Source organism: Zalophus californianus, chromosome 4 (assembly GCF_009762305.2).
Source record: "Zalophus californianus isolate mZalCal1 chromosome 4, mZalCal1.pri.v2, whole genome shotgun sequence".
Classification (NCBI taxonomy): Eukaryota; Metazoa; Chordata; class Mammalia; order Carnivora; family Otariidae; genus Zalophus; species Zalophus californianus.
Genome location: NC_045598.1, coordinates 119633821 through 119658382, shown reverse-complemented (window position 1 = coordinate 119658382; position 24562 = coordinate 119633821). Strand labels below are relative to the sequence as shown.

Here is a 24562-nt window from a genome sequence, read left to right as displayed (position 1 = left end):
TCTTCTTGCTTCCTTGTAATAGGCTCTAAACTTCAATGATACGAGTTTTTCTCTTTTCCTTCAGTCGATCAATATAATTGAGATTTTTTCCCATTTATTGGAGCTGTCTCTTGTGGTCATATAATTATGCTAGAGATATTAACTATGTTTTAGACACAAAATTGTAAATACAGTATAGAAAAACCATGAACTTATTTCCATATCCTTAAACTACATTTTACCCATGAGCAAAGTACATTTTTCATAACTTACAAGAAATATCCTGCCTTGCAGTGGCACCTATATTTAACATTCTTAACAGCCCCTTGATTCGACATTGCTATTTGGGTTATTTTATTATCAGGGAATAAAGGACAGCAGAGTTGCAAGTATCAATATACATAACTGACCAGTGAGTAAGATTCTAATTATATTCAAAACCGCCACTCTGCCAATCAACACTTCTTCCAGATGCAAGGTATCATTTGGGAAAAAAATGCACTAAGTTAAGCTTCTTCCCTGGCATTGCATAAGAAAAGAATAGAAAGAATAAAAGTTGAGGTGTCCAAAAGTAAATTCTAATAGGACAGCTGTTCTTATCAGTAACTTTGTTGCAGTAAGTTCTCATACTAAATAATTTTTATTCTGGTGGCATTGAAATGTTTGGGGTTCATCAGCTTAGCAATTAAGCCAATCCTACAAAAATTCATCCTTTCCAATGTCCAGAACTTTGTTCCTGTTGCTCTTTCCTTTTGAGCCAAAGCTTGATGAGTATGTCAGTTAGTGTAGCTTCTCATACAACGATCTCTATGTAAGTATATGCAAGTAAAAACTTTTATGATACAGGATTTTATTGTTTAAATAGCTCTGTTAGTATATGGATTTAGCCTCAAAATAGACTTTTAGGCTTTATCTGAGGTGATGGTAGTCCTTTTTTCTTGTCAAAATATGTCAATGCTATTACTAAAATTTAGGAAATAAAATAATAAAGTAACAAGTTGAATATTACTTCTAATTAAAAAAAAAAATCCCCCTGGCAGATTAAAACCTTTATTAACAAGAATCCAACCAAACTTCTCAGCTAACTATTACTTTATTTTATTTTACTTTTCTTTTTGCACATAGCACTTTAAAGATCAGAAATGCATTCACTAGGAGTGCCTGAGCGATATTAAGCCTCCAACTCTTGATTTCTACTCAGGTCATGATTTCAGGCTCCATAATCCGCAGGGAGTCTGCTTCAGTTTCTTTTTCCCTCTCCCTCTGCCCCTCCCACTCATGCTCTCTCTCTCTAATAAATAAATAAATCTTTACCAAAAAAATGCATTCACCAGAAAGGGTATGTCCACAGATCAGCGAACAATAAGTCCATATTCCACAGCTACAAAATGGCAAAAGGATTATTGAGAGAAAAATTCATGTTCTTGAAATCCTTCAAGATTCATGATAAAACGAATATTTATTCCATTTCATTTAGAATCAGGTGTTGAACTGGGGCAGAAAAGTAGTCAAAGGCGCTCTAGAACAGTTTTCAGAAAGAATTAAAACAAAACAAAATGCCAAGACACTAAATTAAATTTTAATTAAAAAGGACACCCACTTTCCTGGGAATTTTTAGACATTTTACTGAAATGATGTTACCCAGATTATGGGCATGAATATTGAGATCTACTGCTAACTTAATTGAATTCTTATTCTAAGATAGCCTCCCTGTCGGGGCAGGGTCCACATTAGAATTATTATAATCTAACATGGATTCATCACCCTCATGTGGATGAATTCTTTGTAGGCCATGTCCTAGCAAGCACCACCTACTGTGCTTTAAGGTCAACGGCTCCCCAGAGTCCCAGCCAACCCATTCTTCAGGGAGAACAAGTAGGAGAGACACCACTTAGTGATTAAGCAGGTGGAAAAAGTTGTCTTCATCAAAAATTGAATGTAATGTGCAGAAAGATCTCCTTTTCTGTTAAAAGTTCCCGATACCAGCCCTCATAAACCCATCAAGCATCCATTTAGTCTTTTACTAGGAGAGGGGAAGGAAATATATTTTTAGGCAAATGATGTCCACTCAGCACTCATTCCCCACAGCGCATCTGTGTTATATTCCTTGTACTTTTCCTTTTTGTCTCAGAGAGTTGTGAAGCATTCACATAATTAATCCAGGAGCCCAGCCTAGACCACAGAAAACTTGTGCCTTCTCACCTCCCTTGCAGAGTGTTTTATTTTTCTTTTTCCTTCCATAATATCCGTCACTAACAGGTGAATGGCACTGATTGACAAGTGGGGCAAATATCAAGAAAAGTTGTTTTTTTTTATTTTTTTTAAGAAAAGTTTTGATCAAAGTGTTTGAGTCAGTGGTTCAAGGAAAGCATAGTTTATGTGGCAACATTGGTAACTAATGAAAGGAATGTTGCAGAGATCCCAATCCAAATGACTATGTTGGTGTGCCCATAAATGTTTTTCAGGACCCAGTGTAAAAACCCAAGTTCTTTTTGAAACTATAGGCCCATATTTAGGGTTTGATAAAATGGTCTCTCTGCTAAAGTAGCATCAACTGTTAGTGTGTTTCGTGGGCTTCTTTCAGTTAGAACAACTTGATACTTCAGAATATTTTGACAGATAGGTTTGAAACTACAAAGTCTCTAGCAATCCTAAAACTTAAAGGTAAAACACGGGACACTCAAATTGCTAATTCCCAAGCAGAAACCAAACTATCAGATTGCTCTCAGTCACAGTTTTTTAAAAATATGATTTGATTGTGTACTGAATGGTTAAGGTTAATTGAGTGGAAAAGCCACACGATGATTTTAGTTTTGTTCAATTTTTTCACAGTATCTTAGACAAACCGTCACTTTTGTGAAACTATAGCAAGTAGAGTTGACTGTCCAATAATCAAATGATGTATCTTAGTGTTCATTGTATTGCCTTCAGAGCTCAAGTCCCATTTATTCCCACTTTTCAAATGTCTTCCTATTTAAAAAGCATTTTGTTATTGAAGTATAGTTGACACACGATGTCACGTTAGCTTCAGGGTCCAGCAGAGTGATTGGACAAGTCTATACGTTATGCTGGGCTCGCCACAAGCTAGCTGCCACCTGTCACCATACAATGCCAAAACGGTACCATTGACTGTATTCCCTGTGCTGTGCTTTTCACCCCCCAACCCCCGCCCCCTGACTTACTCATTCCATAACTGGAAGCCCGTATCCGCCACTCCATTCAGAGTTCACCATTTTGCGCATCTGCTCCACCTCTGGCAACCATCAGCTTGTTTTCTGTTTTTATTGGTCTATTTCTGCTTTTGTGTGATTGTTTTGTTTAAAAAGCATCCTTAGTTCTCCACGGCGCTCACAGCAGTTTCAATCATTGCAGACAGACTCCCTGTTGCAACATTATTTGCACATTTCAGTCCCGGCGGAAATCACACTTCGTCCTCTGCAAGTCTCTATAGCAGTGCGTTTTTGGTTACGGCAGCTAATGCCCCCTGACTTGTATTACAGTATGTCTCCCTACCCCGTGAGCTCTTCGATCATAGGGATGGTCTTATCGGCCATTATTTCCCCTACGACCTATCATAGTACCAGGCACAGAGCAAGTGTTCAGTAACACATTTCCAGCTGAATTTCCTACCCAAAGCATCAGCGCTTTAAAGTCAGTCGTTTGAGGTTCTAGCTGCGTCTTCCCCAGCAAGCTCTTCCAACCATCCTTTGTTAAAAAGCACATCTAAAAATATCAGTTCACATACTGGATCAATAACAGAGATGCCATGGTAATGATACAGGCTTGGAGGTCAAGCGGCTTGTGACAAATTCCAGCTGGTCCACTTATTGAATAGCTGAAGGATCCCCCTCACTGAGCCTTTGGTCCTTCATGGGTGTGATGGTCTCACCTGGTTATTGTGAGGGTTAAACAGGGCTCTGTGCTTAGTATATCAAGGAGGACCAGTAAGTCGTAGATATAATTAATAAAAGAACTTAAGAACACAATTACCAGAAAGAAGAGTGCTTCATGAACGGGGAAGCAAAAGAAAGTGAGGAAGTATTTGACCATGAAGCCAATGCTTAGTCTCTGAGATCAGAGGCTTAACGAGAAGGACAGATTGAAACCTAAAAAGAAAGAAAAGCAAGATCCCAGTGCACTCAAGGAAAAAGAAGTCTTCCAATATCTTTCCTGCTTATTCTTCCAATATCACACACAGCTGGGCACACCTTACCACATCATGGTTGATACCTACTTTATCAACCTTTCCATTAAAGTCAAACTTGACTTAGTACAGTCAATGAGGGACTACTCCATATGCCAAGTGTATCTTCTATAACTTCTATAACTGACTGTGATGGCTGAAATTGAGAAATAGGGGCAAAAGGATCAAGTGGCTCTAAGGATTGCCAAGGATTCAAGATTTGAATTATTATCATGCCACACAAAGGAACCTATGCAGACGACCATTTAGTACAGAGAGTAAGTCAGCCTAGGTGTTATATTGTGGGCACAGTTGACCGTGACCTTAAACAAAGAATGGGAAGATCTCCAGAGTTCCCATCATTTCTAACCACAGATACAACACTGAGCAGATGCCAGATGATTGTGGAGCCAGATGATTATGTTCCTCTGCCTTCCTCCACCAACTTTTTCCATTGCCAGTTCATATAGCAATATACTATAGCATACATCAGTCCAATGACCTATTTGCGCTGTTATGAGCTGAGTATGGGTAAATACACTCACTTTTTTAAAAAAGATTTTATTTATTTATTTGAGAGAGAGAGCACAAGCAGAGAGAGCAGCAGAGGGAGAGGGGAAGCTGGCTCCCCGCTGAGCAGGGAGCCTGACGTGGGGTTCAATCCCAGGACCCTGGGATCATGACCTGAGCTGAAGGCAGATGCTTAGCCGACTGAGCCACCCAGGCACCCCAATACACTTAATTTTTGATGTTGTTTTGAAATTGATATTTTGTATCATTTTAAATTTTGTTACATCTTTGTATAAATCAGATGACTGCTCACATAAAAGAGCAACAACAACCCACAGTTACCAAAGGCTAGCACTGAGCAGTTGAGACTTGATTGGTGGTGTGGACAGTTACCTGCCTGTCAGGTATAGACCAATTCAAATCAGTTGTACTAAATGTAATTTCCTGGAGAAATAGATTTAAAATGTGAAAGGTATATTTGCTATTTTTTATTATTGAAACCTAAATTTATGCCATTATCACACAGGGTTATAATCATGCAGAATTATGATCCGTTTTAACTTTTTGTGCTATAATTATCTAATTTCAACATATATTTTATAGATGTTAAACCTGTAAGTGACAGATAATTCAAAATGTTAGCATTAGTGCTTTAAAATTAGTCACTATTAAAACCTAATTATTAGTTGAGTGGGTCTATGTTAGTGGACATTGAAAAATCAAAAAAATTGAAGATATTTGTCCAAATTAAAATTAGAACATGTGGCCCATATGTTCTAAATGAACATGTTTTCTTCTCCAATAGTAATTTCATTATCACCAAGTTACAGGATAGAGTTTTAATTATGACCTTTATATCAGTAGAAGCCATGTATTTGGGATTAAAAACCTACTGCTTTAACTAGTCTAGTTAAAGACTGTGGCTTGATACATTCTGGGCTCCAACTTTTATAAAAACCAGAGAACACTTCTAATAACACTTTTCTAATTTCATGGTTCATTGCACAGTCAGTAAAGATTTAAATAATTCAGAAAGAAAGCCTATTCTCTTTCTTTATTAGAAGTTTGAGTCAGGCAAATTCTTTGACACTTAATAGGTTTTTAACCCTTTTAATAACTTTTTATAATGAAATTTAGTGGCAGTTGTTTTAGAGAAAGCATTATTATATTAACATGAATAACAGTCACTAGTTTTTATGATTGGTTTTGAGACTTTGACCTTATATAACTCAAAGTGTATAAAAGCATAAATGAGTAATGTTAATATTAACTAAATTAGGTATACCCAGAAATACAGAGACTGCATATAACGAAATTCATCCCATTATCTAACATGCTATAAAATTTTGGCAGACAAATATTTGAATTTTTTAATTGTTTTAAAGGAGCTTAAGGTCACTTACAGAGTCAGACACTTTAAAAGAACTGGAAGACATTGTAATTTTCCTAGACTGATTTTACCAAATTATTAATATTATACTCAATAGAAGAGGATTTCCAACCTTTTCCTATCTTGGTTTCATGCTATTTTAGTGTTTTATAATACATTATTAAAAGGATTATTGAAAGATTTCCATAATAAAATGCTAATTTAAAATTGTACTTTTCTTGAAGTCCCCAGTAACTTGGGAACATACAAATATTCTGCATAGGAAAGCTATCGGGCCCAAGCAGAATACAAGGTTTTAATTTTGCTTCTTGAGATGTACTTTTAAGTGAATGTCATGTGTATCTAATGATTTAAGAGCCTCTAAATGAACTCAAATGTCACTTTCTGAACTGATGTTAAGAAGTCACTATTCCACTTGACATCTCCATTTTTACTAGCATCCCATTAACATTGCAGTGGAAAGTATGAAATTCAGTTAAATTTTCAGGTTTAAATATAGTATAAAGAACCATTTCAGCTGACTTTTGATGCTATAAATATCCAGAGCTACTTCCCATAGATAAAGCACAACTCCCATAGGGCATGTCTCATAGCATTTCCCAATTTTCTTATCACCTATCTTTCCAACCTATTCTTTTTGTTTCAATGCACACAATCCTTTGAAAGTATTCTGAAAATAAGGCACATTATTCAATCCCTTCTCTGGGCACATCAAAGCAGAGATGTGAACAGACATTAGCATGTTTGAGTACACTTTAATATAAGATTATAGTCCCATGAACAAAGCACTGCCTACGCTTTGTAGTGCAGATGCAAAAGGCACAATTTATACAAATCAAGGGCTTCATTGACTCTAATCATAGGTAGATCCGGAGCCACTCACAGACTCCTCTTAACAGAGGTGTACAATTTTGTAGGAACTGCTAATTCAGGTATTTTGGGAATCAGAGGGTTGATCAGATGGTCTCCCAAACCCTTTCAGATAAGACGGAGCTTTTAGTCGGTCTCCATATCCTGCCATTAATTGGAATTAACGAGAGATGCTCTTTGTCAGTTAAGAGACAAGCTTGCTTGTTGTACATTTGCATGTTTGTTTTATTTGAGCCAAGCAGAGGAGTCCCCTCAAGGGCACATTGGAGCACAAGGTCAGCTTGATAATACTGACGTTGATAGTTTAACAGTAACAGTAGGAGACAAATCTTGTTGGCATGAAGCAATCAGACACGGATGCCTCAATTTGAGTGGAACATCTTTCCAACTGTGTGTCACTATACGCCATAACCTTCTGGCCATTGTTGCAATCCAAAGGAGGGGTTATGTGTACAGAGTTGATGGGAGAGAAGAGTATAGTATGACCTAGAATACCTTTTTATGTATTTAAATTTTTTTGAACTTTGTATCTACCAGTTAGCCCATTATCTGTGATCAGGGAGCCATTAACATCCGGGTAATAAGTTCAACCTTTATCTGGGCTATTGCCTTTCTCACAGTGAAACCCTGTGCTCTATGACTTAAGCTGCCCAGCTGCTCCCAGAAAAGGTCTCCATAGATGCAAGCTTTTGGCTACCAGAATGTTTGGCCACAACTATGTCAGAGGCTCACCAAGAACTAGAACTAGTCAAGGAAAGTGACTCCAGATGATAACAAAAGATAAAAGATCTGCATCTTCCACAAGAGGTGACCCAGGTGACCAAAAAACCACAAAAATAACTTTTACGTTTGCCAGAACATCTTCATAGTCTTTATCTTGATTCCTCCATGCTTAAGCAAGCATTTAAGGTCAGTACACTTCTCTCCTTTTTGTCTCCCTACAATGTATCATTATCAAACAAACCACATCTAATATTTATCCTATTGTTTATCCCCTCCCTGCCCTTGAAAGTGAGCTTGTAAGGACAGAGATTTCATTCAGTGTGTTCGCTCACTGTTGTTTATGTGGTACCTACAGCAGTACCTGGTGCAAAGTAGGCACTCAATTAATATTTGTTGTTGAAAAATTGTTAGCCTTAATTCAGAGATTGAAAATGAGGGTCAAATAAAGGCAAGACAACTCATTAGATTCAGAACCAGTCTGATGATGTCATGAGCAGAATTCCCTTCACTACAACGCACTACCTCTCATCTAGAAAAAGAAAAAGAAATTTTTAAAAAATGGTGTAAAATTGCTTGTTTGGTTGTTTTATAAAAGTGAATCAAGATGCCCACACAGGAGGGCAATTCAGATGCCTTCTACATCTAGGGGATGTGACAGAAATAGAAATCAAGTTCAGTTAAAGAGGGCCAGGACTTGGCACAGACACCAAGGACATTGAGAAGCTGGGGGTCCTCCCTCCCTTTGTGGCTTTTTGCTCGTCACTGTCTGATCTTCGGTTCATCCCTGGGAGAGCATACAAAATCTTAATTAGTTAAATTAAAAATATAATTTTTTGCCATGACTTTTAAAACTTTCAATGATGTTTTCCTCTAACACATCAAATCTCTTGTATAATGAGGGTCTCATTCATGGAAGGGTCCACAGTGAGGGAGAGACCCCAGTTTGAGGGAGGAAGATGGTGAGGTATTATGGAAACTCCTGTGAGCATTTTTGTTTTTTTGAGGTGGTTTTAATCTTTCCCAAGGATGGTGGTTCTAGAGAGTGCTATGTCTCTCCATTTGGCAAATATCTAATGAACTGTACCCCAGAGCTCTTGCTCTCCTGTGATAGTTAGTTTTATAATTACTATTTATCCTAACTAAATGACAAATGTCCCATTTTAGTGTATTGTGAAGAAATCTGAGCCTTATTTATTCACATTGCCTTTTGGAAGGAAACTAGGTTCAATCAAGTTATTCTCACCCCTTATTGAGGATAAAAATATATTTTCATAAAAATGTCATCTTTCTTTTGAACCTCACTTTTTTCTAATCTTTGAAACTATAGCATGTGCTTTGCATGGATATATTTTCCATATTTCCCCCTCTTTTGATATTATCAGTCTTAAGTCTAATAGCAAAAATGTTGACATTCATTTAAAATACCCGTTTTTAAATAATGAATAGAACATACGAGGAGATCACCTAGAAACGATTTATTTAATTTGTTTGGACAACAAATAATTTAGCTCTCTCTTGGAAATGCACTTAGGAAAATAATAAATGAAATTTGATTATTAAATTTACCCACGCATTCGTTCTGGTGTATACATTTACATATTAATTGAATCCCTGGCAAAAATATGTAATCAAATTGGGGACTTAAATAATATCAACATTTACATTCCTCTCATAGACTCTTGGAGTGCATTATTCCTAAGAAAAATGAGAACTGCCTAGTCTTCTTCTTGGCCTGATTAATCATGTAAGGCTGGATGGGCTACCGAGAGAGGGCTCAGAAGTTTCTCTTTGGATGCTAAGGACGGTATGTGTTTGATAGTGTATATAAAAGGGACCGAGAGTAAGCACTTGTCACAGCCCAAGGCTGCAGGGTCCCCTCACAGCCCTGGGGAAAGCCCTCAGCAGCGAAGGGTGTCAAATGCTGACAGACAGGGGTAAATGGAAGAGCTTCATAGATTCCTTGCGTGCTCTTGTTCCTGCCGCACCTGGCTCACATCCAGGCCTTGCCGGCCAAGACCACAGAAAGCAGCAGCTGTGAGCCACATTAGCAAATAAGGCCTCGGGGCTCCCCGTGTTCCAGGCTCTGTTCACCAACTGCTGTTCACTCAAACAGCTGGATCAGAGCAGAGAGCCAAGACGTCGTTAGGGTTTTATGTGTACAACTGTTTTGATATGGATTGTCTGCTAGAGGCAGAGATAATGATAGCTTTCAAGGCTCGCCTGTTGGACTGGGAAGTGGCGCTGACATTTGAAAGGAGAAAACAGACTCTGGAAGGATCGGGAAACACACGCAGTTTTAAACACCGAGACGAGGGCCTTCGTTTTTGCTGGTGCCGTTCGAGTGTGCCATTTGAACACCATTTTGTCACTCATGTACTGATGTTGGGGGTTTCGGTAGTTGAGTTAAGCCAAAATGTTACTCATTTTTAAAAATAATCCGCAATGTTGGGCTGCCCGTGTGGCTCAGTCGTTAGGCGTCTGCCTTTTTGGTTCAGGTTGTGATCCCAGGGTCCTGGGATCGATCCCCGCGTCGGGTTCCCAGCTCAGCGGGAAGTCTGCTTCTCTCTCTCCCACTCCCCCTGCTTGTGTTCCCTCTCTCTGTCAAATAAAAAAATAATAGTAATAATCCTCAATGAGCTACCTGCGTTGCTTTTTTTTTTTTTTCCTTTTCAAAGAAAAGCCAAGAAGAAGAAAGTGCAAATGTGCTAGAATGTGTATCAGATAGTATACATGAGGGTTCTCACTTGAGCTCTCTCCTTACCCTGGAGCTCTTAACGCTGTAGGTAATTGGTCAAGGAGAGGAAGGAACATGGTATGGGTCTCAAGCCATAGATTACATGGCAGGTCAGGAGGGAGAATACATGATATCTGCTTTGGTTTCCTAATTCATTTTTTTTTAAGATTTTATTTATTTATTTGACAGAGACAGACACAGCGAGAGCAAGAACACAAGCAAGGGGAGTGGGAGAGGGAGAAGCAGGCTACCCATGGAGCGGGGAGCCCGATGCGGGGTTCGATTCCAGGACCCCGGGATCAATACCTGAGCCGAAGCAGATGCTTAACGACTGAGACACCCAGGCACCCCTTCCTAATTGATTTTAACCGAGCTTTTGCTTTCCATTAATGGAAAGAGGTTTTGAGGGAAAGCAATGGAAATCTTCTCTTCACCTTCATAATCTTCCTCCATGACTTTCATTGACATTTTTTTTTTGGCTCCTGTGATTATAAAACAATATCAATCATCAGTAGCATATTGGAAAACTTAAGGAAACCATTCTGATGTTCAAAAAAGCGAAATTTAGCACCCATTTTTGATGGAGTCAGCTTCCCTAGTGGGAAGATGCATACTAAATAAGAGTTGTTCAAAACTAAAATTCCAACAACACCAAGGACTTTTAGCCAAGAAAAAATGAAGTTCACTGGGTTTGAAATAAACAAAATGAGAAATAAACACATTAGAAATTACCTTTGAGACACTTGAGTCCCGAGAATTTGGTAAATGTAGCTCCCAAAAGATCAAGGATTTATAATCCTGTTTATGGGAAGCCAGCATCATGAATCTTCATTGTACCTGGCCTAAACATCTCTTCAGTGAAACTCAAGAAATATATGTCAAGTACAGATGATATGCCATGATCGGTGCTAGATACTAGGGCTACACTGGCAAACAAAAGAGATATTCTATCCCTGCCTTTTTGAGTTTATAATCTATTAGGGTATATCAGTTAAGATTGGGTTTAACTACATATAAAAGAAAACTCAAAATGACAGTGACTTTAAAAGATAGACACTTACTTTCCTTTCACGTTAAAGACTCCCACAGTAAGTAGATTCCCAGGGTCTGGAAGCTTCAAAATAATCAAACACTCAAGCACTTTTGCCTTGTGCCTCCAATGTCCTAAAAGCAATGTTTCTGGGTTCAAGACATTCCCCTCACACTCTAGCTCTAGTGACCACACCCACATTTTTGCCAACAGGATAAAACAATGGACAGTAAGCCTTTCCCTTTAAGGGGATTTCTTGGAAGTACCACACAACACTTTCACTTGCATTTCAGTGGCCAAAACATGGTTACAGTGCCTGGATGGAGCTGCAAAGGAAGCTAAGAAATGCCCTTTGGTGGCTAGCCTCTTGGCTAGACAGCTAAATACTGGAGGCCTGTCCCTCAGGACAAAACTTTTGTCTTGAGGAACAGGCCTCCAGTACAGGGGGTACAGAGGGTGTGGCCTGAGGTTTCTGCCACAAGGGAGACAGACATTATTCAAATTTTCTTTTCGTCTTGTGACTAATGTTAGATGAAGTTTCACTGGAAAAAAGAAAACTCATCAAACTGGTTAGTGGGTTTATACTGGTAGTATTCATTTTTTCACTTATATACTGATTCAGCAAATATGTTTTGAATACTTGGAATGCCTATTTAATTAAAAGAGATCTGAGGAGGGATTGAAAAATGCATTAGTCATTACTTTCTAGAAGGTACAGACATATTAGACTAAGAAATTTACAAGTGGTGGCCATAAAGAAAGTACAGACAAAATGCTTGGGCAGTTCAGAGTAAGAAGATTCTGGAAGCTTTGTAGATGAGGTGACTTTTGAACTTGACGTTAAAATATATTTAGGATTTAGATATATGAATATGGTAATAGCATTATGGAATTGGGAAAAGGGCACAAATATGTAGAGCATATTTCATCTTAACTTTGATCTTTGTTAGTGGAGAGATCTGAGATCAGTTGAACTCTCCCATCCTCAATGAACTTGTACAAAACAACCATTTCTATAGGGATGCCTCAAAGGGGAATAATAAGGCTCAATAGATAAAAATACTGAACAAACCACAAATCACTGAGCAAAGTTTGGTTTTTTTTAACTCTTCTTAAAATTTTTCCAACAGCAAATGCTGAAAGAACAACATGGCCAAAGACACTTGTTCAGGGGAAAGAGACATAGGCAAAGAGTAGCAATTAACTGGGTTTGGCTGAGCAGTAAATGTGTGAAGGACAGTCCTAGGGACCGAGGCTTATTTGGAACCTTTCATGGCATGCTGAAGAGTTTGGATTTAATTTGGTAGGCAGATATCACTGGGAAGGTTTTGAGCCTGTGGCTTATGAAGATTAATTCTGCAGTACTCTTCAGGGTGAATGTGAAGAGATTCTTTAAAGTTAAGTAGCCATTGCAAGTGAAGAGGTAATGAAGGCTTGAAATACATGAATGAGTGTGGAAATGAAAAGAAGGGCTGATGGAAGAGTTATTTTAGAGTAGACTCAGTGGAACTCACAAGAGTTTGATAGGAAAGGAAAGAATTAAAAATTACTAGAACATTTAGAGTAGAGGTGATAGGGAGGATGAAGGTGTCATCAACAGAAATTGGACAAAACAGGTTTGAGAAAGGAAACTTTGGGGTGGAAGAAAGGTGACTCAAGCAGAATGTTAGGAAATAATTTAGGGGTGGAAAATTGTAGGAAGAAGAGAAGTCAATGAAGGACTCGAGAAGAATCAAAGAGAAGAGCAGGTGTTATTAAGAATGCCTTGAGTAAATTATTCTCAGTAAGTTAAAAAATACTGGAAATTAATAGGAAATAATATTTTGAAAGTTGAAGTTTTGTATTTGGCATTAAGACTGTAGTCAGTATCTTTCTAGAAGGAAACTGGTAATCAAAAAACTTGCTTACCTTCATGAGCTAATTAATTAATCTTATTTTTCAGTAATCAGACTCCATCCAGTTTAATTTTCGCCATATTAAACATTAGGCAGTGACTAATACTGAACTGACTTCTATGAAAGCAAGGTAAAATGGAAACACTCCTAATTTGGGGATGGGTGTTAATATCTGACATTCCTAAGTGCATCTGAGTGCTGAAGAGATGACTATGCTCTCCAATATGTGCTTGTCACCATCCACACTGGAAAATTATTCTTTAGTTGAGTGTTAAAGCTGCTGTCTGCCTGGCCTGATATCATGGTGATATGATATTTTTGAACTAACGATGAGTTTGTTGAGAAAGAGGTACCCTGTTGAGTATTTCATTATCCTTACCCAAACTGATTCTTTACCCCACTTTGGTGATGCCCACCTTCTTCTACTAGTAAAACAAAGGTGAGAATACAAATTTTAGTACTCAGAGTACTAATTAACATGAGAAAACAAGTAGAAAGATGACAAAATGGTGGAGGAGCTAGGTGCTATAAAATGAGATTGTAGACCTTTGAAGACCCTTGGTTGTAGTCATAAATCTGGAAACTCTGTATGTAAGTCAATTTAAAAAACATACTCCACAATGTCATGTGAAAACCACCGTATGTCTGAAAGAGTGAGAAGCAATGGGCTTTAAACAAGTAGGTTACAAACTGTCATGATCTGTAACAGGATTTATATGAAGGAGAAATAAAGTTATCGATTAGTGAGGCACCTGGGTAGCTTAGTCAGTTGAGTGCCTGCCTTTGGCTGAGGTCATGATCCAGGGGTCCTGGGATCGAGCCCTGTGTTGGGCTCCCTGCTCAGCAGGGAGTCTGCTTCTCCCTCTCCCACCACCCCCCCCACTCTCTCCCTCTCAAATAAATAAAATAAAATAAAAAAGTTATCAATTAGTTAAACACTTTTGGAAAGATCATTTAGTTGAGATAGGATTTTGCTAGTAAACATTTTAAATTGACAAGGCTATAAAAATGTGTCTTCCTACAGACACATGTGTTTGAACATGAATGTGAGTGGTCTGGTTGGTGCCGGGTTGGGAGAGGGAACGGCCCTATATAGGCAGTGCCCATTATGAACATCCATGACTCTGCGCCCACAATAAGAGAGCTGTTCCACATGCTGAGAGTCTAAGGAAAAACACAAGACTTCAGGACATTAGAAAGTAGTGCCTCTTCGGTGCACTTTGAAAAGTCGGCCCTGATTTTTCACTGTCACTGGCACAATTTTAAGGATATCTGGTAGAGCTAGTATTATTTCATAAGGAAGATCAGATTATAGAAGTTATATGAACATCTGAGAAGGAAAAAAACTATTTTAGTAAATGTGAATGGAAACCACATGGATGGACCACATAAAAATCAGGTTGGGTGGACAACATTTGATAAGGTGGTTTTGATTATCTTTAATTATGAATCTCTACAGGACATGTAGAATGTCAAATTCACTGCTAGTATAGTAGGAAGCATCAAAGTGTGGAATTGAGAAATGTAGATTTCAACTCCCACTCTGTGGTTTGGGAAAGTCATTTAACCTCTGTGGGCTTTATTCATTCACTTATTCATTCATAATTATTTCTATCTTCCTTCAACAGACAGGCAACAGGCTTGTGCTTGCCCCTAAGGTTCCTCTTCTATAGACTAAGAAGGGATCTCTAAGTGCCTTTGCAGCTCTACTGTGTTATCAGTGAATGGTAATAACTGCTTGATGAGGGACTTCATAGACTGCAGAACTACTTTTGGACGATTGGAGGAATACAGTTTGAATTAGGGAGAAAATATTGATTTGCACCAGGAAAGCAGTAGGCACAAAACCACGGGGCTGGCCTAAGCCTTCAGCAAGAAGAGCTAGAGTCTAGGATGATGCATAGAAAGAAGTATGAGGATGAAGCAGGAGTAAGAGCCAGAAAGTTCAAAAGGATGATATTGACTAATCAGACCTCATGGTGGAGACAGTAAACCGAACACAGAGAACACAGGCAGACATCTCCTCCGTCCCCACCTTCAGTTTCAGATAGATCTAACTAGGTTGGTAAAATGACTAGGCAGCATTGGTAGAAAATGGTTTTATTACCAAAAGAAAAAAGAGCCTATGACTAAGTAACTTAATTGACCTTTACAGTATTTCTATGTCGTGGGAACATTTGCAGACAGGCAATTATGGGGCATTCTGACACCATGTGGGATTTTTTTTTCATAGAAACAGAGAAAGATAACATTATTAAATTTTTTTCAGTTCTGGAACCTAACTAACCATACACCTCTTCACTGCCCTTTTTTTCCCCATTTTTTTCTTTTTTTCTCTCTCTTGTTTTATAATCCTCTACCTGTATGAACTCCCCAACAGTCCTCAAAGTGAAAGAACTGAGGCACTTCTACAAGCACCGCAAAATACTCATTAGTTTAAGTTTGCAAATGCCAGAGAAACATTAAGTGAAATCCACCATACTCCTCTTATACAACACATTTGACCTCTAGATACGTTAAGAGCTTCATCCTCCAATGCTTTTAATTCTAATCCTTGCAGAGACAAAATTCATTGCTTGAATTACAAGAGTGAGTCTCATTAAGGCTAAAAAGCAGTGACCCAGATAGCATAATGGATTAATATGGTGACCTTGCAACTTTGGAGCTTTACTTTCAAATCTGACGGTGCAGTCAAATCATTTCAATAGTCAATTAATCAATTGGTTAATACCAGCCTGTACTGTTCTGACCCTGGAAGTCAGTAGATCACTTTAGCCAACACTAGCCTACACAGAATTAAACTAAGAATCATAGTACATTTAACTCACAAAACCTTTCTTAAATGGTCAGAATGAAAAAAACAGGGTTTTGTGAATTGCTGTAATGCTGTAATCACTAATAATTATATAATTTTGACACTCTAATAAGCATCAGTGTTTTGAAACTTATGCCATAAATATCTAATAATGATATATGTTTACATTCCATTGGTAAAGAAAGACTGTAAATATAATTAGTTGGGTCTTGAGTAATGAAATGTGATGTTGAATGAATTCTCACATTCTATTCTTTTAGTAACAGTGCCTTTAGAGTGATATATATCATTAGGGTTATTCTATTCTGGGGGATGTTGGGGGTTGAGGTGGAAATAAGTATAGTTCAGCAGGACATGCTACAGAATTTTTGAAGTCTAAGGAATTAAAAAAAGTTTTTCCGGAAATACGTTTGTGAAAAACTATTCCTACCTTTGTTTTTGGTAGATGCAAGATATACGGAATCCAGAAGGTACTCAATATGGCTCCCATCCCCAGATGGCAGCCATGAGACCAAGGGGTCAGCCTGCAGACATCAGGCAGCAACCAGGAATGATGCAGCACAGCCAGCTGACCACCATCAACCAGTCACAGCTAAGTGCTCAGCTTGGCTTGAATATGGGAGGAAGCAGTGTTCCCCACAACTCGCCGTCTCCACCCGGAAGCAAGTCTGCAACTCCTTCCCCATCTAGTTCAGTGCATGAAGATGAAGGCGATGATACTGCTAAGGTATGACTAGGTTATTTTTGGGACCTATAGAAAATGCTTGTTGCCTGAAAGGAGTATCCTTTAGCACCTTCCTTGACCAGCAGGAGGTGCAAGTTTATATCATCCAAATGACAAACATTGGTGGGGGACATATTTTTTTTAATGAAGCGTGAGGTTACAAACTGAATAGATTAAATTGCTTGCTTTTCCAATTACATTTTTAAGTCCCTAGTAAATCCTTTAAATATAGATGTATTAAGCATGAAAGTAGATGTCACCTACAAAATGGAGGGTCTGCATAGTGAGTAGGGAGAATAAGTCGTATAGGACTCCACATCCAAAATTAAGCTTAATTTACCACTCATTCAAAAAAATCTATTTCAATGGAACAATTATGTTTTAAAAAGGCAACCTCTCTCAGGGATACAGTGGTGTCTCTCTGTGTGTGTGCGTGTGTGTGTGCGTGTGTGTGTGTGTGTGTGTGTGTGTGTGTGATGGTCAGATGAAACCTTTGAGATAATCTGACCCAACCATTTCATACTGAGCATGAGGAAGGTAAGGACCAGGGATATTCTATGACTCCCTTCCATAAGCAAAAGCCTGGGTGTTTCCTTGCTTACTTTTTGTTGACCCCTTGCCAACATGGCTATCTGTCTGTCTCTCTGTGTCACATTAAGTTATCTGTATAGGAAGACAGGCCTTAAGTGTTCTTAGATTGGAAAATTAGCTGTAGGAGGTTTTAGTTCTTTAAAATATCCCAGGAGATGTACTATATGGTGACTAATATAACATAATAAAAAATAAATAAAATAAAATGTCCCAGACAGCTTTTTTAAATGACTAACCAAAACCAAGTGCCTTTTCACTCAAAAACACAAAAATAATCTTTTCATTGCCTTGGTTGTCAGTCAAGCATCTTCCAAATTTGTCTCAGTGAGAAAGGACCCTTGTGCCCATTTACCATGAGAAACACTCACAGCTACAGTTCCGTATTTCCTATTCCTTCCCTTTGTTCCTTTAATCTTAGTAATGACTTGTCACTTGTGTCAGCCCTTTGTTTTCTTTTGACTTTTGCAAGAATTTTGTTTTGGGGAAATTACTCTGTCAACGTGCTACCAAAAGCAACACAATGGGAATCTGACCTATATGGTTACCTTTCCAATAAGTCCACTATTTCTTGAGCCTGATGATAAAGACAAGGCTGCGGCATTGACTATCTTTTATTTTCTGTATTCTTAATGCTCTGACATTTGGGGCCTTGATCCTAAAAAAAAAAAACAAAAAACTACTCTTTCCAGAGCTAGCTAATTCCGAGACATAGAATATGACTCCCCTGGGAGCACACTTTTGATAAACAAACCAACCAATCCAGAGCCCACACCCTGTCATCTCCTTTATCAAACTCACAGCAAGCCAATATATTCTCACTGCCCTAAGTCACCCCAGGACCCGGTACCAGACAACTAAGAACCACCTCTGTAGCCCATAGCCCATGGAAATTGTTCAAACCATAGCCAACCCTTGACTTACTCAGCATACTTACCCAGCCTGAACCGTTCCTTCCCACAAAAAAAACAATAAAAGCTCTGGGGTGTGCTTTCATGCCCTGCCCTTTCTCTGTGTCTGCCTCCTAAGCCATCTTGAATGCTATGTTGCACCTTCCATTTCTAGGTATATAAATAATATAATATATAATAATTATAATAATATAATAAATAATATAAACTTCTTCCTTCATGACAATTATTTCTTTATCTGCTATCTTAATGACCCCTGATTAGAACAGATCCTGACTACATTTTAGAAGAGCTGTGTAACTAAACATCATTGACCATACTGGTCCTCTCCGCCTTAACAAGCTTTTCCCTGTTGTTCAGTGAACCACTCTCTCATGAAGTAAGGTAAAAAGGCAGGAGACTAATTGATATTACATAAATAATGAATTGGGCTAGTGACAGCCTGACCTTTAGCTGATTATTTAGAGGGCAAGATAATTTTCTTAAGAAAATGTGTATTATTCTAATGGAATTAACAGTCGATGAGTACCAGGACCTAAATGTGTACACCAAGAATTTGTTTGTGGCCGGTGATTTTGATATTGGTTTCTGCATGGATAATTCAGGTTAATTTCCTAAACATAAATGATATGTACTCTATTGCAAAGGAAAAAAATTCATGTTCTGCCTATAGTAAAGATCAATTTGTGCATCTGGATTATATCTTTATCAGTATTCTTTGCTGACATTTCAGGAAATTAATGCAAAATTAGCATCTTCTGACAGTAAATTCTATGCAGGATTATCTTACTTACAATAGCATTTTCCACACTCTTCAACTTATATGACGAGAAGACTGAGTAGAAACCAGAAATTCACATAATTAACATTCACAGATTCTGCCATTTCCTATTGCCCCATAAGGTCCATATCTTGTAATTTTGCTGAAGTATGAATTTGTTATGTTAGGAGGTTCCAGGCTGGTGTGAAACTTCGCCGGCAGATGTCCTATCCAATCACTCAACACCCACATCATAAAATAATTTATAGCTCATCATTAATGATTGTACAAGCACTGTATATATTCTGTAGTGTTATATTCTTGAATTGGCAGTGTGTGAAGCCTTAGGGATGGATTTCTCAAGAATGTCCTCATTAAAATGGCTTTTTGTCTATACAGATATTCTCAAGTTCATATTTAGTGTAAGTGTATTTTCCATCTCAAGAAAATCTATCTTCCCACTCCAGTGCTGCACATTGTTCTTCACCTTCTCTCTGATCCAAGCTCTTCCTAACCATTTATTCAAATTATATTTATTAAATGGCTAAAAAAAAAAAACAACCCTGGTGAAAATGCCCAAGCATTCTTCATCACAGTAAAAGATTAAACTGGAATTTTTCCCTTTATATGTGAGCAGGATATGTGGAATGTTGAATTACCACAGCTCCAGTTAAATGTGAAAGAGCATTAAGTCAAAAAGATCACTTAAAGCATTTCTAACAAGAGAACTAAAAAAGAATATTTAGTCTCATACTGGGAAAAAAAAAGCTTTTAAAACGTCCCTATTCACACTTTGAGCTCTTGTAAGCAATTACATATTAAATCCAATTTATCTAATTGAACAGTTAAAATAAGTTTGTTTTGACAGAGAGAAATCATGTCAATACATCAGTAAAATAAATTATCACCTTATAAACATGACCCATGGTTCTGATTGCTGTGGAGCTCTGTTGACAGCCTAAAGTCATAAACTAGACATACAGTAAAATATCAAAGAAATATAAACTTGGGTAGCTTGTGGTTCTAAGCCTGTAATCCCGGACTTGTAATACAACAGACTCAGTAAGACACTCAAAGTATCCGGCATTGGGAGAATATTTTTAGGACAGCATTCCCTTTCAGAAAATTATGGGCTAAGAATCACAGTCTATCTTTTTCCATCATTTTATTTTCAACTTTTCTGCTTCAAGTATCCTTAAGTTTTATATAGGTCCCTTGTAAATGGCATAGAGTTAGACAGTCTTTACTTTTAAATGAAACTGGCTTTATTTATATTCATATAATCGCTAAAATATTTGGGTTTATTTCTCCATTTAAGTATGTTGCTTTTTATTTGTCCCACATGTTGTATGTTTCTTTTTCTCTTTACCCTCTCTTTTTCTCTACCTTTTTAAAGATTGTTTTTGTTTTTCTCATTCCATAATTTTCCATGGTAAGATTGGAGAGTTTATCCTTTCTCTTCATTTAGTAGCTACCTCTGACACAAATGCCTAAAATTCTAACACTGATCAATATCTTCACTCTTCTTATATTATTTAACTCCCAACACCTCCCTTCCAATTTGTACTGGAGTGATTATTGCTGTTGTCTTTTTTGTTTTTTAAGATTGTATTTATTTGTTGACGGAGAGAGACACAGCAAGAGAGGGAACACAAGCAGGGGGAGTGGGAGAGGGAGAAGCAGGCTTCCCGCCGAGCAGGGATCCCGATGTGGGGCTCGATCCCAGGGGATCATGACCTGAGCCGAAGGCAGATGCTTAACAACTGAGCCACCCAGGCCCCCTATTGCTGTTGTTTTAATCATAATTTAATTAAATTATGTAATTTAATTAACTCTGTAAAACATGATTTTGATTATTTTTACAGCCTTTTCTCCTTCAGATTTTTTTTTTACATATTTAGTATTTTCTTTCATCTGACATCATTTTCCCCTATGCCTTCAAATTTTTCTTTCATGAGGATATATTGGGAACATGATTGCCTTAAAAAGTACTCTTACTGTGTATGGAATTTTAGACTGATAATGATTCTCTTCTATCCTAGTGAAGATATTCTATTGTTCCATGATATCCTGATTTTCATTATTGCTTTTGAGAATTCTACTGCTTCACGGTCTTTTCTTAGAAAGTAATCTGCCTTTATTCTCTGACTAGTTTCAAGGTCTTCTCTTGCCTTTGGTATCCTGTGGCTTCCTTGTGTTGTGTATGGGTCTTTAAATTTATTTGTGAATTTAATATTTCTATTCTACATCAGTCCCGGGAAATTTTCAGCCATTCGTGTTTTTCAGATATTGACTCTACCCCATCCTTGCTCCCTTGTCATTCTGTAATTCTGATAAGACATATGCTAGACTTTCTTTCATATTTTCTTGCCCCTTTATCTTATTTTCTGATTAATTTATTTATGTCGATTTCTCACTTCATAATTCTCTTTTCAGCTAGATATGATCGGAAATTAAAGCTGATCTCACGAGGCTTTCATTGCAATTATTTTATATTTCAAGTTTTATTTGTTTCTTTCTCAAATCTGTTTGGGCTGCCCTTTGAGTTGCTTGCTCTTTCTCCATATATCTCATCCTTTTGTTCCTTTGACAGTTTGCTAATTCCAACACATTTAAGTCTTTTGAGGTCTGTTTCTATTGTCTGTAGTTGCTGCTGGCTCTTGGTTTTGATGCCATGTTCCATTTTGCTTTTTGGCTTTTAGCATAAGAGCTGATGCTCATTAGAACTTTATGAGGATTCTATCAGATGTGCTCCAAGGGAGGTCCAAGGAAGGGATTCTTCTAAGGATGATTTGCATTTGCTTCTATCAAGCATCTTGGGCCACTACAATCTAGAACCACTCCTGGCTTGATGTTTTTCAGGTCACTCAAGTAGTATGTATTCAGGATATCAATCCTTAACAAATGCTGGTTTCCGTTGGTGAATTATCACAAAAGATATTTTCCACTCCACACTCAGTATTTTCCTTGCACGTTCTGAGTGGGTGCATACAGGGGTAGTTGTTTTATCCCAGCATAGCCCTAAGAGTCTAATTCTTTTCTGTCCTGACTTTGATAGGAACCCCCGTTAAGCACCCTGCTTTCAGTCAGCCATGGGCTTTGTCTTCTATCTACTGTGCCTTTTACTCAATTTTACCAGGCTCAGCAACTATCTTCAAGATGAAAGCTGCCTTCAGTAGTCTGCTTACTCCTTTGAGTTCCTGCTTTTGCTTACTTTTTGCTTTTAAGAGTTTCTTACTAATCTGCTAGTTCATCAATGCATGTGCTTTGCCATGCTGGACAGAAAGAGGTGTTGTTTCTGTTTTTGTTTTTTTTCTCAAAGCAAATAGGATAAGCCACTAAAGCAACAATTAAATAAGCTTTTAGAAAAGTGCTTTTTATTTACCACTGTTCTGAAGGCAAGAAGATTCCTGAATAAAGTAAAAATGATAAGCAGACAGGTATCTACAAACACTAAGTGAAATCAAACAATGTTAAAACCAAATGTCAAGTCACATTATCTAGCAACAGGACAGCAAATTGGGACTGCAAAGTCTGGGATTTTCCACATTGAGTTGTGTTTATTATGCAATTGTTCAACACTTCACATGATATACTAGAATACGTATGATACTTTTAAAGACTTCCTTAGACCCCAGCAATTAAAAAAATACATACTCCTCGTTTATCAAAAATAAGGTATCCCATTGGTTAAGGCTGAGTCTGACAAACTAGTTCTGGGGAAAAATAATAAAATTCAGTCAAACAACCAGTTAGTACCCAATTCTAAATAGTTGCTCCTAAAATCCATTTAAGCAATTAAATTATACTAGGATAAAGCATTTTCAAGGTGTATATGTGCTTAGATGATTCATGCCCTAGATGAGTGAGCACACTTCATTAATTCATGGAATAAAATAAAGTGAGGTTAAATATAAGCACCTGGCATTTTATTCCCCAAGACCTTATGCCAGCATTCTTGTGCATTCTATCTACGGCAGGAGAAACCCTCGATCCAAAAGAGTAAGAAGTAAACATATTGCCCTTAACGGGCAAATTTGGAAACGACCAAGCGAATTCAACAAAATCAATAAATATAGCCAATAGGTATATATGACCACAATCAACTCTGTCCCTCACTTTAAAGTAATTTTTCTGGACAGTAGCCTAAATTTCCTAGCCTGACATAAGGCCACTGAGTATCTTTGCTAAACTCATCTTAAAACAATACTCAGCTATGTTTGGCAGAATCAGGGATCCTTAAAAATGAATTTGTCTTATAAACTGTGATACAGACTCACGCTTGTGAATCATTTCAAAAGTAAGGCATTTCATAAGCGTTTTTTTATAATTGATGTTTTGAGTCATTGAATGTACTGTTATTATTAATGATAATAATAAACCTGATTGCAAAATGAAAGAAGTATTACAGCCTTGCTGATTTCACAGTAACTAGATGACTTAACTTTCCATGCTTATTTGAATTTATTCTCACAAGGGGATTTTAGATGGCATAGTTTAGAAAGGAAAGAGAGAATGAATTTAAGTAGCAAAATTTTTTACTTACAGCAACAGTACCATCACAAAAAGTGCTGTGATGTGCCCTGTTTCTATGGTGAAGATTTTATAATATTTACTTTATATGATAAGAGTTATAAGTGGAGTTCTGTGTTGTTTGTTCAGCCTATTATGCAGATGGTGCTTGATTAAAATCTATTTTAAACTACAGCGATTACTGCAAGATAGTGTGCATTAAACAGCTCTCCCAGCTCCCTTAAAGGCTTGGGACCGCGGCAGTTTATTTTAAATATGCTTATAGACATTTCTAACTTCTCCAGGGACATTTCAATATCAGTGATTCTCTTTCCTTGAGAGTCTTAACTCCTGTACTCTGTATTCTTAAGAAGTATTATCTAAGCAACACCGTTGCCACATGCTTTTTTAAAGTGAAAAATTATTGTTTTCTTGTGATAAATAAGTTAAATACATCACTATAATTAAGCAATACGACATGACAGGAGTGGATTACCAGAAGCCTAAGGACACCTCTAGGGATTTTAGAAATAAATCTATGTCTCCGAGTCAGTTGCATGAGGCACTGCATCTGTGTAAAGCTGTTGTGAGAGTAATATTTATTTATGCATTTGTGTATGTCTTTATTTATTCATTAGTGTTTTAATTGAATGTGAAATAAATCTGTAGGTGATCAGGATGACAGTCTGGGCCTCAACCCAGCTGTGTTTGTGGTTGTTAGGATTTTCATCCAACTTTTATACGTGTGTCAAAGGGCCTTTGTCTTGTAACTCTGCACCTTTGCCCAGGGCTGTGGGACACAGCAGTGGGCATGTGTAGCGATCCACTGCCTGCGAGATCCCACCCTGAGGCTGGGAGAAAGGAAAGTTGAATGGCACCTGGTCCTCACTTTCAAGGCACTTGTCATCATGGGGAGTTTCTCTTTTGGCGTTAGATGG

General features: G+C 37.7%; 1 protein-coding gene and 1 pseudogene across 6 annotated transcripts in view; both read left to right on the top strand.

The window, feature by feature from the left end:
- The window catches only part of TOX (thymocyte selection associated high mobility group box), a 299411-nt gene that overhangs the window by 235666 nt on the left and 39183 nt on the right, over positions 1-24562 (top strand). For all 6 annotated transcript variants that reach the window (XM_027576497.2, XM_027576515.2, XM_027576487.2 and 3 more), the window contains one exon: positions 16575-16856. In XM_027576497.2, the coding sequence (XP_027432298.1) occupies positions 16575-16856 (282 nt within the window). The remainder of the gene's footprint in view (positions 1-16574; positions 16857-24562) is intronic.
- Positions 4001-4580, top strand: LOC113914422 (annotated as a pseudogene).